Source organism: Eurypyga helias, unplaced genomic scaffold (genome assembly GCF_000690775.1).
Source record: "Eurypyga helias isolate BGI_N326 unplaced genomic scaffold, ASM69077v1 scaffold29539, whole genome shotgun sequence".
NCBI lineage: Eukaryota > Metazoa > Chordata > Aves > Eurypygiformes > Eurypygidae > Eurypyga > Eurypyga helias.
The window spans coordinates 8956-22011 of NW_010273153.1; the positions used below are offsets into that span (position 1 = coordinate 8956).

The 13056-nt window shown below is 39.3% G+C and overlaps 1 protein-coding gene across 1 annotated transcript; it reads right to left on the reverse strand.

Moving 5' to 3' along the window:
• Positions 1-6003: 6003 nt before the first annotated feature.
• On the reverse strand, positions 6004-7607 carry RWDD3 (RWD domain containing 3). The gene is made up of 3 exons (XM_010159387.1): positions 7129-7607; positions 6332-6447; positions 6004-6231 (listed from the first exon to the last, which is right to left on the reverse strand). The coding sequence occupies exons 1-3, from the start codon at positions 7453-7455 to the stop codon at positions 6117-6119; spliced, it is 558 nt and encodes a 185-aa protein (XP_010157689.1). The 5' UTR covers positions 7456-7607; the 3' UTR covers positions 6004-6116.
• Positions 7608-13056: the final 5449 nt, after the last annotated feature.

Sequence of the window (13056 nt, forward strand, 5' to 3'; positions counted from 1 at the left end):
CTTCCATTACTTGTTCTCATGTCTACACGCTGTTTCTGCTAAAAAGGGAAAGTGACAATGAAGCTGCATATTTATTTCAGGCATTTCCACTTGAAGCTTGGCTACAGTAGCAATTTCTTTGCTCATATTCCCAAACCTCTTTCCAGAGAGTAATCAATCAAAAAAAAAGCCTTTCTTCTGGCTTCTCCAAGCACCACATCACCAGTGTTTTTATTGCTGTCTGTTGCTTTCTAACACCTCCACTTCTACAAAATAAAAATCAGCCTCTGGCATAGCTCTGTCCATACAGCTCAGCTTCTGCTCAGCATGGACAGTGTTCTCACAATTAACTCAGGTTTTTTTGCTTTAAAAAAGAATTGGTTTTTATATTATCTAGACTGAGAGGTACTCAGAGCATCAACTCCCATAAAAATGTACCCTGCCTCTGTATACTACTACAGTTTAGTGGTGGATGAGAGACCAACAGAATCATTTTGCCTTCGTTTTTTTCTACGTGCATCACAAGATCGGTAAAGCTACATTGATTTTAGCACCTCCTGTCTTAAAATCGTGGCACTGCTGTTGCTCTGCAGCATTCTCTGCCACTGGCACAAGTGTACATTTTAGGTGATTAGCCCCTGTGGCACTAACACAAAAGGAGTAGCAGGCTGCTCTCCTGGTGTAACGCCCAGACCAGACAGCCATTCGTTTTCTGCACAGGTAAAAGTAGCGCTCTCAGTGCTCGACATAAAGTTCAAGAAACAGCCAGGCAATGGTTTCAGTGCAGAATTAGATGTTGCCAGAAGTGGCCCCATAAAGGCCTAGCGGTACCCTGCCACCAGCCAGCAGGTATCAAGATCTACTGTAACACACTTGAGTTGGCCAGTTAAGTTCAGCTCAAGAAAATTGTGATCATTTGACTATTTCCCACAGAAAAGAGTCTTCATTACTTATTCTCAGAAAGGTAAAATATAAGAATAAGAAGCACAAAGTAGTGCCACTGTTCTCATGTGGAGATCTTTGGTATCACTTTTCATCTTAAAATGACTCCCTGCATTCGAGTTATAATAGATAAAAATCTATGTCTATCTAACGAATCACAGATATTTATAATGGGAAATACTAATAAAATATCGAACCCAATTCCATGACCAGCTAGGTTCTAATGCAGGATACAAAGAAATTACTTGTATTACATTAAGAAACAAAAAGAAAATCAAAAGTGTAATGGTTATTACCTTATTAACATAAAATTAAAGCACCTTGAATGCATAATTAAATGAAAATATTAATGGATTCATTTTTAGAAAATAATTCCTTAAATTAAAGTGTCTTTTAGGCATTTTCTTCTGTCACTCTGAAGAGTTCTCTTCACTGCAGGTTAGAAAACAAAAACTAATATTGATATAAAATCCAGTTTATGAAAATAGCGCACAATAACTGCAAAGTGCTATTAGCATATTTACATTTCAAGTTCCATTTATGTCTCTAATTAAGCCTATACACAATCATAACTCTTGCATAAGACAGCACAAAATTAAGTATACACATAAAACACAAAACCAGAACAGAGTGCTACCAGTGTTGCATGTGTTATGCACAAAGAGACAGGACGATAATGCTAATATCACCGCAAGATATGTGAAAGTTGATTCCAACAATTGCACTATTTCATAATATAAGCAATTCCAGTTTCACACTCTGGCAGAAATACAGTGTGTGCAACATTCCACCACTGTATTTCAAATGAACTATAACATGATTACATTTGTATTTTCACAGATAAAGCTGAACAAATCAAGGGACACTACGTTTTAAATCAGTCATTTGTGGCGTTATTAAATTATTTTTAAAAGACACAATGTAAACAAAATATTTTTTCCACTAGGAAGTGCCTTTGGGCTCATTACAGCACTTAATTTATATGCACATAATTTACACACTATCTCTGTGGGTTTTGTGGGTCATTCACACAGAAATAAGAGCCAAATAGTCTTATAGGAAAGTGAGCTAGAACTACAAAATCACAAAAAATAGCCTTATTCACAAAATAATCAAATCTACTTTTAGTTTTTTTAATTGATTACATCAAGGATATTAATCTGTGAGTACTAACAGTGTCTCATTCTCCCTGTAACGAGGGCAGGGGGAGGAGGCAGGGGGAAGCTGGGTGCAAGAATTATAGTCTTAATGAGACTGAATAAGTAAAAAAAAGCTTATTAATTCCCAGTACTGATGATGTCCCCCATTAGAAGTATTTCCCTCCTCTGGCCCTTTGCATTACTTCCATGAAGTCATGCTATTCTCCTGAATGGTAGGCTACTCGACGGTATGTGCTGTTCAGACAGGTTTCTTTCCAAGAGATGATAACAAAACCCCTTAAGTATAAGTAGTACATATTAATGCTAGAACTAACGCCTTAACAGATGAATACAGAAAAGAAGGGAGTTCTATACCAGCTCCTCCCTCTACCAAGACAGTTTTAGTTACAGACCTTGGTCACACTGGTGGTCAGTAATGATTCTAAGAGCCAGACTGTAGAAAGATTGGTTTCTTGCAGAATTGAGTAATTTAATCTGTTAGCACTCTAATGTCCCTGTTTCCACAGACATCACTCCTCTGCCATAGTAATAACTTACATATGTAGCAAGACCTAATGTTACATGTAATAGGAAAAATTATCTGGATCTCACGTTGCCCTTTTGGTTACTTCAGTTTACGCTTGCTGCACAAAGGGTAATGAGAGCGAACTGCTCCTCAGACGACCAGGCTGTCCTTCCTGCACCACAGAAAATGCAGACACAAGACAGCCCTGAACGGTATGAAAGGAGCAGAAGAAGCGACGCATGCCGTTCACCAGCAAACCTGCCCGACGCAGCCCGTGCCATCTCTCCTGCAGACTGGCAGGTGCCCACCCAAGGCATTCGTCCAACTGTGGTTTCACACACCCTTCTGTGGATCAAGCACGGCTGTCCCAGATTAGAATGGATGCTTTGGATGCAATGTACTCATGCACAGAAAACTGTGCAAGGAGAGTTCACGTTGAGTTTTGGGGTTTGCTCCTACGTATCTATCCTTCTTTCCAAATCCATTCTTTGTTTTCTTCACACTTAAGAGGCTAAAGGATTCAAAATGACCAATGAAACCTCAGTTTTGTCCTAAAAGCTTGACCCTTCGAGTAGTCAGTCTTATTGCAACAGCTTTCATTTTAACCCAATTTTCAAAGGAAACTGTGGTTATGCGGCTGCGCCGTCTGTACAGAAGCACACGTACTTATACTACAAAATTCTTCTACAAGTTTTGAACTCAACTAATTTCAATTAAAATGAGATATTAATAGCATGAAAGAAACCAAATTGCTACAACTGTGATGAAAGCAGGAAGCAGAGAAGAAAAATGCTATTGCTACTTAAATGATTTATGCAGAGAGCACTGGAAAACCCACCTGGGAAAGCATTGTCATCCATGTCTCTTCCACAAGAAAGGCTTCATGTGTGCAATTGTTCAGGCACAAGAAAGTCCACAGGAAACGAGGCTTTACTAACCATGCTGTTCGAAGAACTATTTATAATACAGTATCCACAAGAAAGCTAGCTTCTTATTTGTTAAACCGTTTTTTCTTTGTGGATTTCTTTTTCATTGCAATTGAATTGTCTGATTCTGACAGCTATATACACTTCACTAACTTTTTAGACACTGATATGCATTCTCCAACTATTCTCAGGAGTTTTGACTTAATTTCCCTGCGTTTTGTTCTTCTGTGTCTGCTTCAGCTCCTTCAGAGGGCAGAACATGCACCACAGTATGCATTTCGATGACTTTTGTGCCCCAGGGGCTCAGAGACTTGCCCATCTCTTTTCAGAATAAATGCAAACAAACCATCAGTTAAGAGACAGCTGCAATATCCTTCCAAAAGAACAACCTTTAAAAACATTGTTTACTTGTCTGAACACAAGATATCCTCCTACCCGTCAAAATACATGACTGATTGATGGGTAGGCAAAAGCACTTGCTTTGACAGAATCAGACTGGCATCAGTTTTCATGTTCTTTGCTGTCTGAACAGTACCAAGCTGATCAGACTTGTAATTCTTCTGAAGTACATCAAACCAAGCTAAAAAACTGCTGCAGTCCTTTCCTACACTGCACTTGTAGATTTGTCCAATTTAAGCTAGCGAGTAACAAATTCAACTGATAAAAATCCATTGTATAACCTGCTTTTTACAACCCCTGAAATACAGAAATCATCCAGCTACTTACAACAGCTTCATCTGGCAGGATGAGCACTGATCAAAAGGGGGCTGCAACTTACCCAACCATCACTTGTTTCTTAACTTTTTTTACTATTTTAATTGCCTGTTCCACAATGCTAGGTCTGACCAGTTAACCAAGAAGGCAGCAGGTAATAATATTCAAGAAAAATATGTAGGTTTATATCCAAGTGCAATTGACAATCACTGACCCTCCAAATGGCCTTTCTTATGCAGCTAATAACAGTAGCTTTCATAGTAGTAACATGCAACATATGTATTTGAGACACTTTGTATTAGGGGAAACTACCAAACTCCTTAAAAACTTAAGAAACTCTCACACAGTCTACCACCTCTTATACATTTCATATCTCAAATATTGAAAACCTAAAAATCTTAATAGTTAGCTTCAGTTGCTTTTTTAGTATACATAAAGAAAGAGGTATGATCTCATGGTCAGAGTATGAAACTGGAAATCAAAATATCTTACATCACGATTTGCCAAACCACACTATGAGAACTAACCAAAGTGTACCAGTCTTCCCCCAGTACAACAAAAGAATTTAATTTACACAGATTTGATCAATTCTGCTCAGTTAACGAAGAATATGCGAGACATTTGGCTGCTGGGAGTGAGTTTTAGAGAGCAGTAAAGCACATGTTTAGCTACATGTGCTTTAGCTAAAACCAATGGAAATTACTAGTTACTGAGAAACTCATGACTTCAAAATTTTTACTACTGGACAACTTATCTAGCCTTGCTAGAGAATGTTATCAGGTAAAATAGACACCAGTAACAGCAATAATTATAAGAAATAAGTATCCAGTTCTCCCTAGGGGAGCAGAACTTCCACAATTTACTTTCAAAAAGCAACGTATATCATTTATAACACTGTATTGAAGTAAAACACAGACTAGTGATTAGAAAAAATAAAAGCTAGCCAAGGCCACTGACCAATCAAAAAAAGTGCTAAAGGGAGGGAAATAGGGAGTTTTAATAGTTTTAATAGGGAGTTATATTTCCAGCTTTCAAAATGACAGAAGACTTGACAGAAATCTTGAGAGACAGGAGACTGAAGTCTGTGTATATACTGGTCTGACAGTTTAACTGAATCAACATTATCTAAAGAGGCACAAATGGTAAAACCAAATAAAGTGCAAAAAGGAATCTGTAAACTAACAAAGAAAACATTACAATTGGCTTTACCTTATCTTTTTAATTAATTCTCCACTTGGGTGTTTTTATACATTTTAGAATAAAAGCTAACAATCAAAAAGACACTTCTAATTTTTTTCAGGCCCCAAGTGACATGAACTTTTTCTTTAAACCAACAGTCTGGCATTTAAAGTGAAATCAATGGAGAAGGAAAAGGTAGCAGATGAACTAATGGGTATTAAGTATATGCTGTCCTCACATACTCAAACCTGTGTTTGCTATGCTTTTTATAGAAACATCTCCATGTAAGCTTTCAAAGCAAAATTAATCAGCTTTCTAGCAGGCCTTTATGAAAAAACACTACTGTGAGAGATAAAAACCAAAATAATGAAAAACATGGGTTGCAAAACAGAGTGTAACTAGAAGACTATTATTTTAACATGATTTCTTCCAAATCTCTCATGCTTGCCATGCAATTATCACAATTAATTTTATATTCCTTGGGAAAAAAGTTATCGATACATAAATGTCAAAACATTATCAATTCTTAATGTATGAACTGCCTTTTCCTTCTTGCAAGATGATGGCTACTTCTGGTATTTTTTTGCAGAAAAGCTTTAACGTTGTTTGCCAAATTAGTCATTTTATCTTCCATCAGCATCTGCAGTCAACTACTCCTTTATTTTCTACTTGTTTTCTAGTTATTAACTACTCCAGTATTTTCTTTGAATTTTATTTTAGGAGAGGAGGCACAAACTCGGAGAAAAGAGCTGTAAGTCCTGCAGTTTCAAATTCCTCTTGTAGCTCATCCAGCGTTGAATACTGTTTGACTTCAAACATCTCAAACCTACATTTTAAAAGAGGTAAACTCATGAATATGTCTAAGTTTTTCAGAATGTAATTATCAATTCTGTTACTTTTCTATCCACAACATTACTAAATTATACCTTTTATGCTGTGACTGTACTTTTGTCTCACACAGTACACTAATCATTTTCTCTTTGCATTTCTTTCCACTTGAGTTCACATCTACCTTAGAAGTTTTTTGAAGAATCAAGTACTCCTAAATGACAAAAAAGAACAAAATGTTAAGTGTCACCTAGTATCTTTGAAGTTCAGTAAAACACAAAAATCCGTAAGAAGCATACCGATTTTTTTTTCAGAACACAGCAATCAAACTCTGAACGTGCCCATCACAAAACTGCATGACTCCTTCTATTCATCAGATCTAGAGAACATGAATTTGAAAAGCTGAAACCTCCTTCTTCAGTATTACCACAAAAATCTGCCTAACGCATTGGCAGTTCCTACGTACAGACAAGAAGTGCAAAGCTTAGGTGTGCAGTAGGAGCACCACGTAGTCTAAGTCAAGGAAACAGCCAGGAATGAGCTAGAAATATGTTATTAATTTCTCATCACAAATTCTCTGTTTTCTGGAGCATTTAGGAAATAAAGGAGACTGAACTTAGGCATATTACAGTCAGAAAACACAGCTAATACAGGGGTATAATTACAGTGGGAAACAAAGCAATACAGGCCATGTGTCTGCGTATCACTGGTTTCTTTACCACAGAATAACTTATTTTTCTTAAATACAGAATGAAGTTATTGGGGCCTTCCTGGTCTCCTAATGATCAATCTGTTTCCAAAATTGTTAATGTTAGAAAAACACACACAAAATACTCAGACACGTAGGCTTCAGTGATAAATCGATAGAACTCGTCAACATTCATTGTTCCTGCACCTTAATGTTGTTCCTGTCACCCTGAAGAAGAATCAATATTATCTTGCCCATGAACATCAGTCTTCCAGTCAGCCTTAGATCTGAAGTCCATTTTTCCACAGTTTTAACATATTTTGCCTTCGCTCTCATATGATCTAAATGCAAAAGGAGCATCCAGATACCATCCTCTCTACTTGATCCTTTTGAAAAAGTATTTTCATTGCAAACTGTTGCTGATTGCTTAATGACACATTTCAGATGCTGCTGTATCCAAAGAATCAGATCGTGCACCATGGGTTCAGAAATATGCTGCTTTGCTTGTTCAAGTAATTTATCTTTCACGTCCATACACTGGGCCCTTGTAAGCTGGTCTGAGTTAACAGAAATATCTGGTAGAGTTGATGGATAATTGACTGGTAAATGAAATAACAGCTTTAAAAGTACATCTGTATCCAGTAGTTCTTTCACGCTGATTTGAATTCTAAATGTGATTCCATGCGTCTCTGGAAAGTGCAAAAAAATAAACATTAATAGTTTGCTTGAAGTTGAAATACGTACATATTATTAAGTCGTTATTTTTTTTAACAATTCAACTCAAATGACTGCCATTATATATAAAATAAGGGGGGTGAGGGGTTGCAACCAATGTCTCAAGCTATGCTTGCAGAGAATTCTGAAATGAAATATTTCCATACCCTACCAGAAGGAAAGTTATTAACACATTCTAAAAAGCATTCACACCTGTTGCCCCTTTCAAAGTCTAGACAAGTCAGTAATCATAGAATGGTTTGGTAATAAAGTACTCTCTCAGAAACGCTTAAGTCAGCTTCTATAGCTCAACAGCAGCAGCAAGGACAACCAAAAATGGAGACTTTTCTGGATGGACTCAGCACTGCCCCACCTTTGCTCCTGGAGAAACCTGTAGGACTTCGCCCATCAATATCAGTGCAAGGCTTGTACTGAACATTTTTTAAGACAACCATTTAAAATCACTTCTGTATTAAAAGAGAAATTTGGAAAGAAAAAAGTCAGGTTCTCTGTCCCCTACAATGTTCAGTGAAACTCTGCTTAATACTTGCCTGCCAATTTTTCTACAACAGTTGGATTGTCATAAGTAAAACATCTCTGTTGTACATTTGACCCTAGATACTACATACACATACAAAACTATGTGTCTATATCCCCACATACCTACTCAAAACCTGTGGCCAGTCTACTTCAGAACAAAATTATTTTCAGAGTGAAAAGAATACATACAGTACATAGCAGGAAGGGCAAAAGTCCACATCCTCCTGATAAATCACATTATCAATGATGCTGAATATGAAAGTTTTGTACAGTAATTCCTGCAATAAAACCTTCTTCACTAAAACATGTTTCACAGAAAAACAATCCAAAACTCCATAAAGTACAAAGCAGGGACAAAGACCTAACCTACTTTTGCTCCTCTGCAATGAAGAAAAAGGGTATCAGATAAAAGATGATCTTCTTCGCAGATGTTCTTTGTTTCACCCCTTTGATGCATTCTAAACACTTCTTTTAAAAAATTGCTAAAATGTCAGGTTGATTCATTCTACAAGGGCAGGCGAAGCCAGATTTGAAAGGCAGATTAGAGCAGAGCTGAGTTTCAGAGGAGCTCTTTTGAAGTGACTTGCCTTCACCACTCCCTACCTTATCTTACCTTCCTTCATATAACAGTCAGTTAAATTATGTCTGCTTAGTATTGCTGATGCCGCTAACCAACTGCAGTGCTCTCTTAAGATTTTGCATGTGAACCCTACTAAATAAGTGAAGAACCAAGAAGTGTTTTGGACAGACAGAAGCACTTTAGAAAGCTTAGCCAAGGGCTTGTTTCCGAACTGCCTTCCTGGGTCATACGAAGAACTCTAGAGAGTAGTCACAAATAAAATAAGCAAAGCCTCCAAACCCAATAACCAAACTCTAGCACTGCTATAAAGAAGTCTCCAAACATCTATAATCCATTGCTACCTAGATAGAAGCAAATACAGTGAATTAAATAAAATTATACCTAAACTACAGACATTACATGTCAAAGCCTTCTTCCCTGCCAATGGGAGTTGTCTCCAGTCTTCCAACCCTATGGAAGGTTCCAGGCTATCTTTAAGATAAGTTTATCCCTCAGAAACACAGCAGCCTTGGGAGAGACTCCAGTCTCCACAGCATCCACCTGACAGCACACAGCCCTTGCTCACCAGCAGCAGGTATGTATGACGACCTCAAGCCTTCCCATTCCAACCTTCTGCTGCCCTGACAAATGCTCCTTCATGGGCACCAGCAATAGCTCCTCTGCCATCATGCTAGGCTCGGTACACACAGCCACACACACAAGAAGAAAAGCCTCTGCTGCACCCGCTGTGACCCCCAGCACCCTCCTGGCCACCGTGGAGGGTCTCCGTGCAGACCTGAGCATCACACCGACAGGACCTGCCGACCCACCTCCTTCCAGCTGCCCCTTACACAGGACAGCCACACCAGGCACACGGCCAGCTGACAGCAAGCCGCGTTTGGCTGAACATCATTAACATTTTCATATTCCTGCCCATGAATCGCTTTACCTTAAACTATGCTGCCAATAAATTTTAAAATGCACAGCCTGTAAACAAGTTGAAGAATATTACTCTATTGCCAGCTCAATTACAGTGACAGAAAAACATGTTACCTTTCTGATAATCCTCCTAGGATTTTTTCACTAGCTCATCATAGCAGATCTCACCAACGCTGGAAGCGAGGGATAAACAGACAGACCAACCTCACCCCCTCGGCAAGGGCCTCCTGCTGCACTGACCATACTCTTAAACCAGTAACAATTTCACACCTTCCCCTGTGATGAGGAGCTAATCCAAAGGAAGCAGCGCAGCCTTGCGTACCAAGGTGTACCACCCTAAGCCGTCGTGAAAATTCTGCCCAGCCATGCTCACTTACATCTGCTTCAGACTTACTTTTAAAAAGGAGAATTGGTCCCAAATGTTCGTGGGGCTACAGCATCTAAAGTTTATTTAAACGTTCCAGCATCCATCTTCTGCACCAGCGCTGCACAGGCTGGCAGAACAAAGAGCAACACGCCCTCGCCCTGCACAATGAGGCTCTACAGGAACGTTTCCTTTGTTTGCACAGGCTATAAGCTCTGAGTTGGCTTCACAGCAAAAGGGTGATGATTTCCAAAATAAAAGACTGGGTATGACCATTCCGCTGGGCACTGAATGTGCTAGTGAGACTGAACCTGATATATTTTAGCTCATTTTCCCCCACAGTTGCATGCTTGTCAGTATATTTAGCTCTAGCACACTTCAGATTTTTCCTGAAGTTCCCTGTCAAGCAGACATCCCCCTCCTCTCCTTCCCAAAGGCATTTTATGCAACACATGCAGTCTATTTCTAATTTCAGAAAATGGCACCTACTATCATACAAGCCTAGAATACATAAATACATTTTTATAGCAAACTTGGTGAGCAAACCAGAAGAGAACAGATTAACAAGTAAATTACGGATCTCTATCTGTAACACTAATCTTCGTAAATAGATACGTAAGGTAAAATAGATAAGCTGTAATTAGTTTATTTAAATTCATCAAACACATTGCTTTTGATAAAAAACGTATTTTACATTCTGAATACTTTATTGTTAAATTCCAGAAAACCAAAGTTTTTAGCATACCAACAGACCTGCAAAAGCATTTTCTTACACTCCTCAAAACCATAAATCCCCAGTGGCTTCCTTTCTGACCTTGTGAATCTGCACACAAATTAATGTATTAGAGATAGCGTAACGTAACACTCCTACTAGAAGTTACTTCTGTGCACCTGTTTGTCAAGGACAATTTACATGGGTTGAAAAGATAAAGCAAATGTAAGCTAATGAATACAGCAAAAGTTATTTGTATACAAAATAAAGGATTCTGTAGCTCCAAGGTAAAAGAGAAGTAAATTCCCAAGTAAGGAAACTACTAATAGTTGTTGTTGTAAATAATCTTTTCAATTCCATCAGGAAACAACAGAGATCAGCCAGATATGCACAGCCCTAACACATCATGAACACAGCCTGGCTAAATGCCCTGCAACCTCACCTAACATGAATATAAACGTAATAGCCCGTTCCCATTGTACACTTGTGGCACTTCAGGTCCCAGGAAGGTTTCTAAGCCTTTTACATCCTGGCAACTTATAAATACAAAATAATTTTTCTGTATATGAAGCACAGAGAAGGATGTGGTGTATTTCTCTAATAGACTTGGAGGAACATCCATGCAACGTTCAGGTATGCTCACATTTAAAAAAAAAAATCTGTTAAGTCTGGATATTGTACTTTCAAATTATGCCTGAAATAACATTCCTGAACTTTCTGACTTTAATAAAATAAAACCCAGTCACAATATTTCATCAATCATATTTTAAAACTACCACTCTAAATACCAATTAAAAAAATAAGCTGGCAGTATTACCTGCCTACACTGGAGCAAGATGTGTGTAATGCAGATCTAGACACAAACCAACTCTGCTTTTAGATCACCCCAGTTAAATGTGCTCCATGCAGACACTAACATCTTCATCTCTCTGGCGCTGCCTACACACAAATTCCTCTTTTCAAATAACCACTTGCTGTTCTGTGCAGATCTACTTCAGGAGCTATTTTCAAATAAAAGTTTGAGGTGGATTCAATTGAGTTCTTAGGAACTTTTTAATTAAAATGAGTCACTTAAGAGCAGGCACATATAATTTCACACCACAGCAGCACAAAGTTTTTTTTCAGAGAATCACAGAAGGGCTGAGGTTGGCAGGGGCCTCTGGAGGTCATCTTGTCCAACCTCCCCACTCAAGCAGGGCCACCTACAACAGGCTGCCCACGGCAACATCCAAATGGCTTTTGAGTATCTCCAAGGATGCCGGGTCCACAACCTCTCCGAGCAACCTGTTCTAGTGCTTGGTTGCCCTCACTGTAAAAAAACAAAAGCATTGCCTTATCAATTCCAGTTCTTTTGGCCTGAACACACACACACAAAAACTGACGGCAGGCCACTGGATCCATTTTCAATAGCATTCTCCAGGACTCTACTGCAGTCCAAACAGCAGGAAGCTACTTGCTGGCCGTCACTCCACTGGGGAGCTATGCAGCATGCTGCAATAGCTCCCAGGACACCAGGGAGCAGTGAGTGATACAGAATATATGCATATTGTCTCTGTGTACGTGTGTGTATATACATCTATATCTAAATATATAGTTGTTGCATCTCTGGTAGCCACTAAGCAAAATTTACTTCTGCTCTAAAACTGAACAGGCATGCAACACTTGCATACTCCACCTGGCACTTTCTTTAAGGCTGACAGTAACTGATGTTGTACACTGAATTACTGAGATGTATTCTCCCTTGCTAAGGGAGCATCTTCACAGTACTGTGACAGCACAGGCTGCTGAAGTAATCTCTTAAAATGATGTTCTGATCAGTGGCCACCATGGCTGGTGCAGAACATGTGGAGTAAAGGTGTCCACAGTTACTGCCTTCCTAGCCTAGGGAATCCATCTGCTGACGAGAGCAAGCACTACGAATCTTCTCACTTTCCTACCCACAGCAAACACGGACAGCGAGCCGTAGTACCCTGCAAAACCCAGTCACGTGTGTGTTGCTGAAGCCAGGGAACACGCAGCACATCCTGAGGCCCAGACTATTACCCTTCCTCCAGAAAAAGGCAGAGGTGACCCAAGGCTTTTTATGCTGGGCAACAGCTGCACAACTATGAAATACTAGAGGATAAATGCCTGGTTTCGTTACACGTGCGAGACGCAACTGCTTATTTCCCTGAGCAGCAGCCAGCCCGTTCCCGCTGCCCGTCGCCTACTGCAAGCTCCCGCACACCCCCAACGGCGGGAAGGAACGAAGTCCCTAATTTCAAACGAAAAGGACCCGCGAGACTTCGTCCCCTGCAGCGAGGCCGG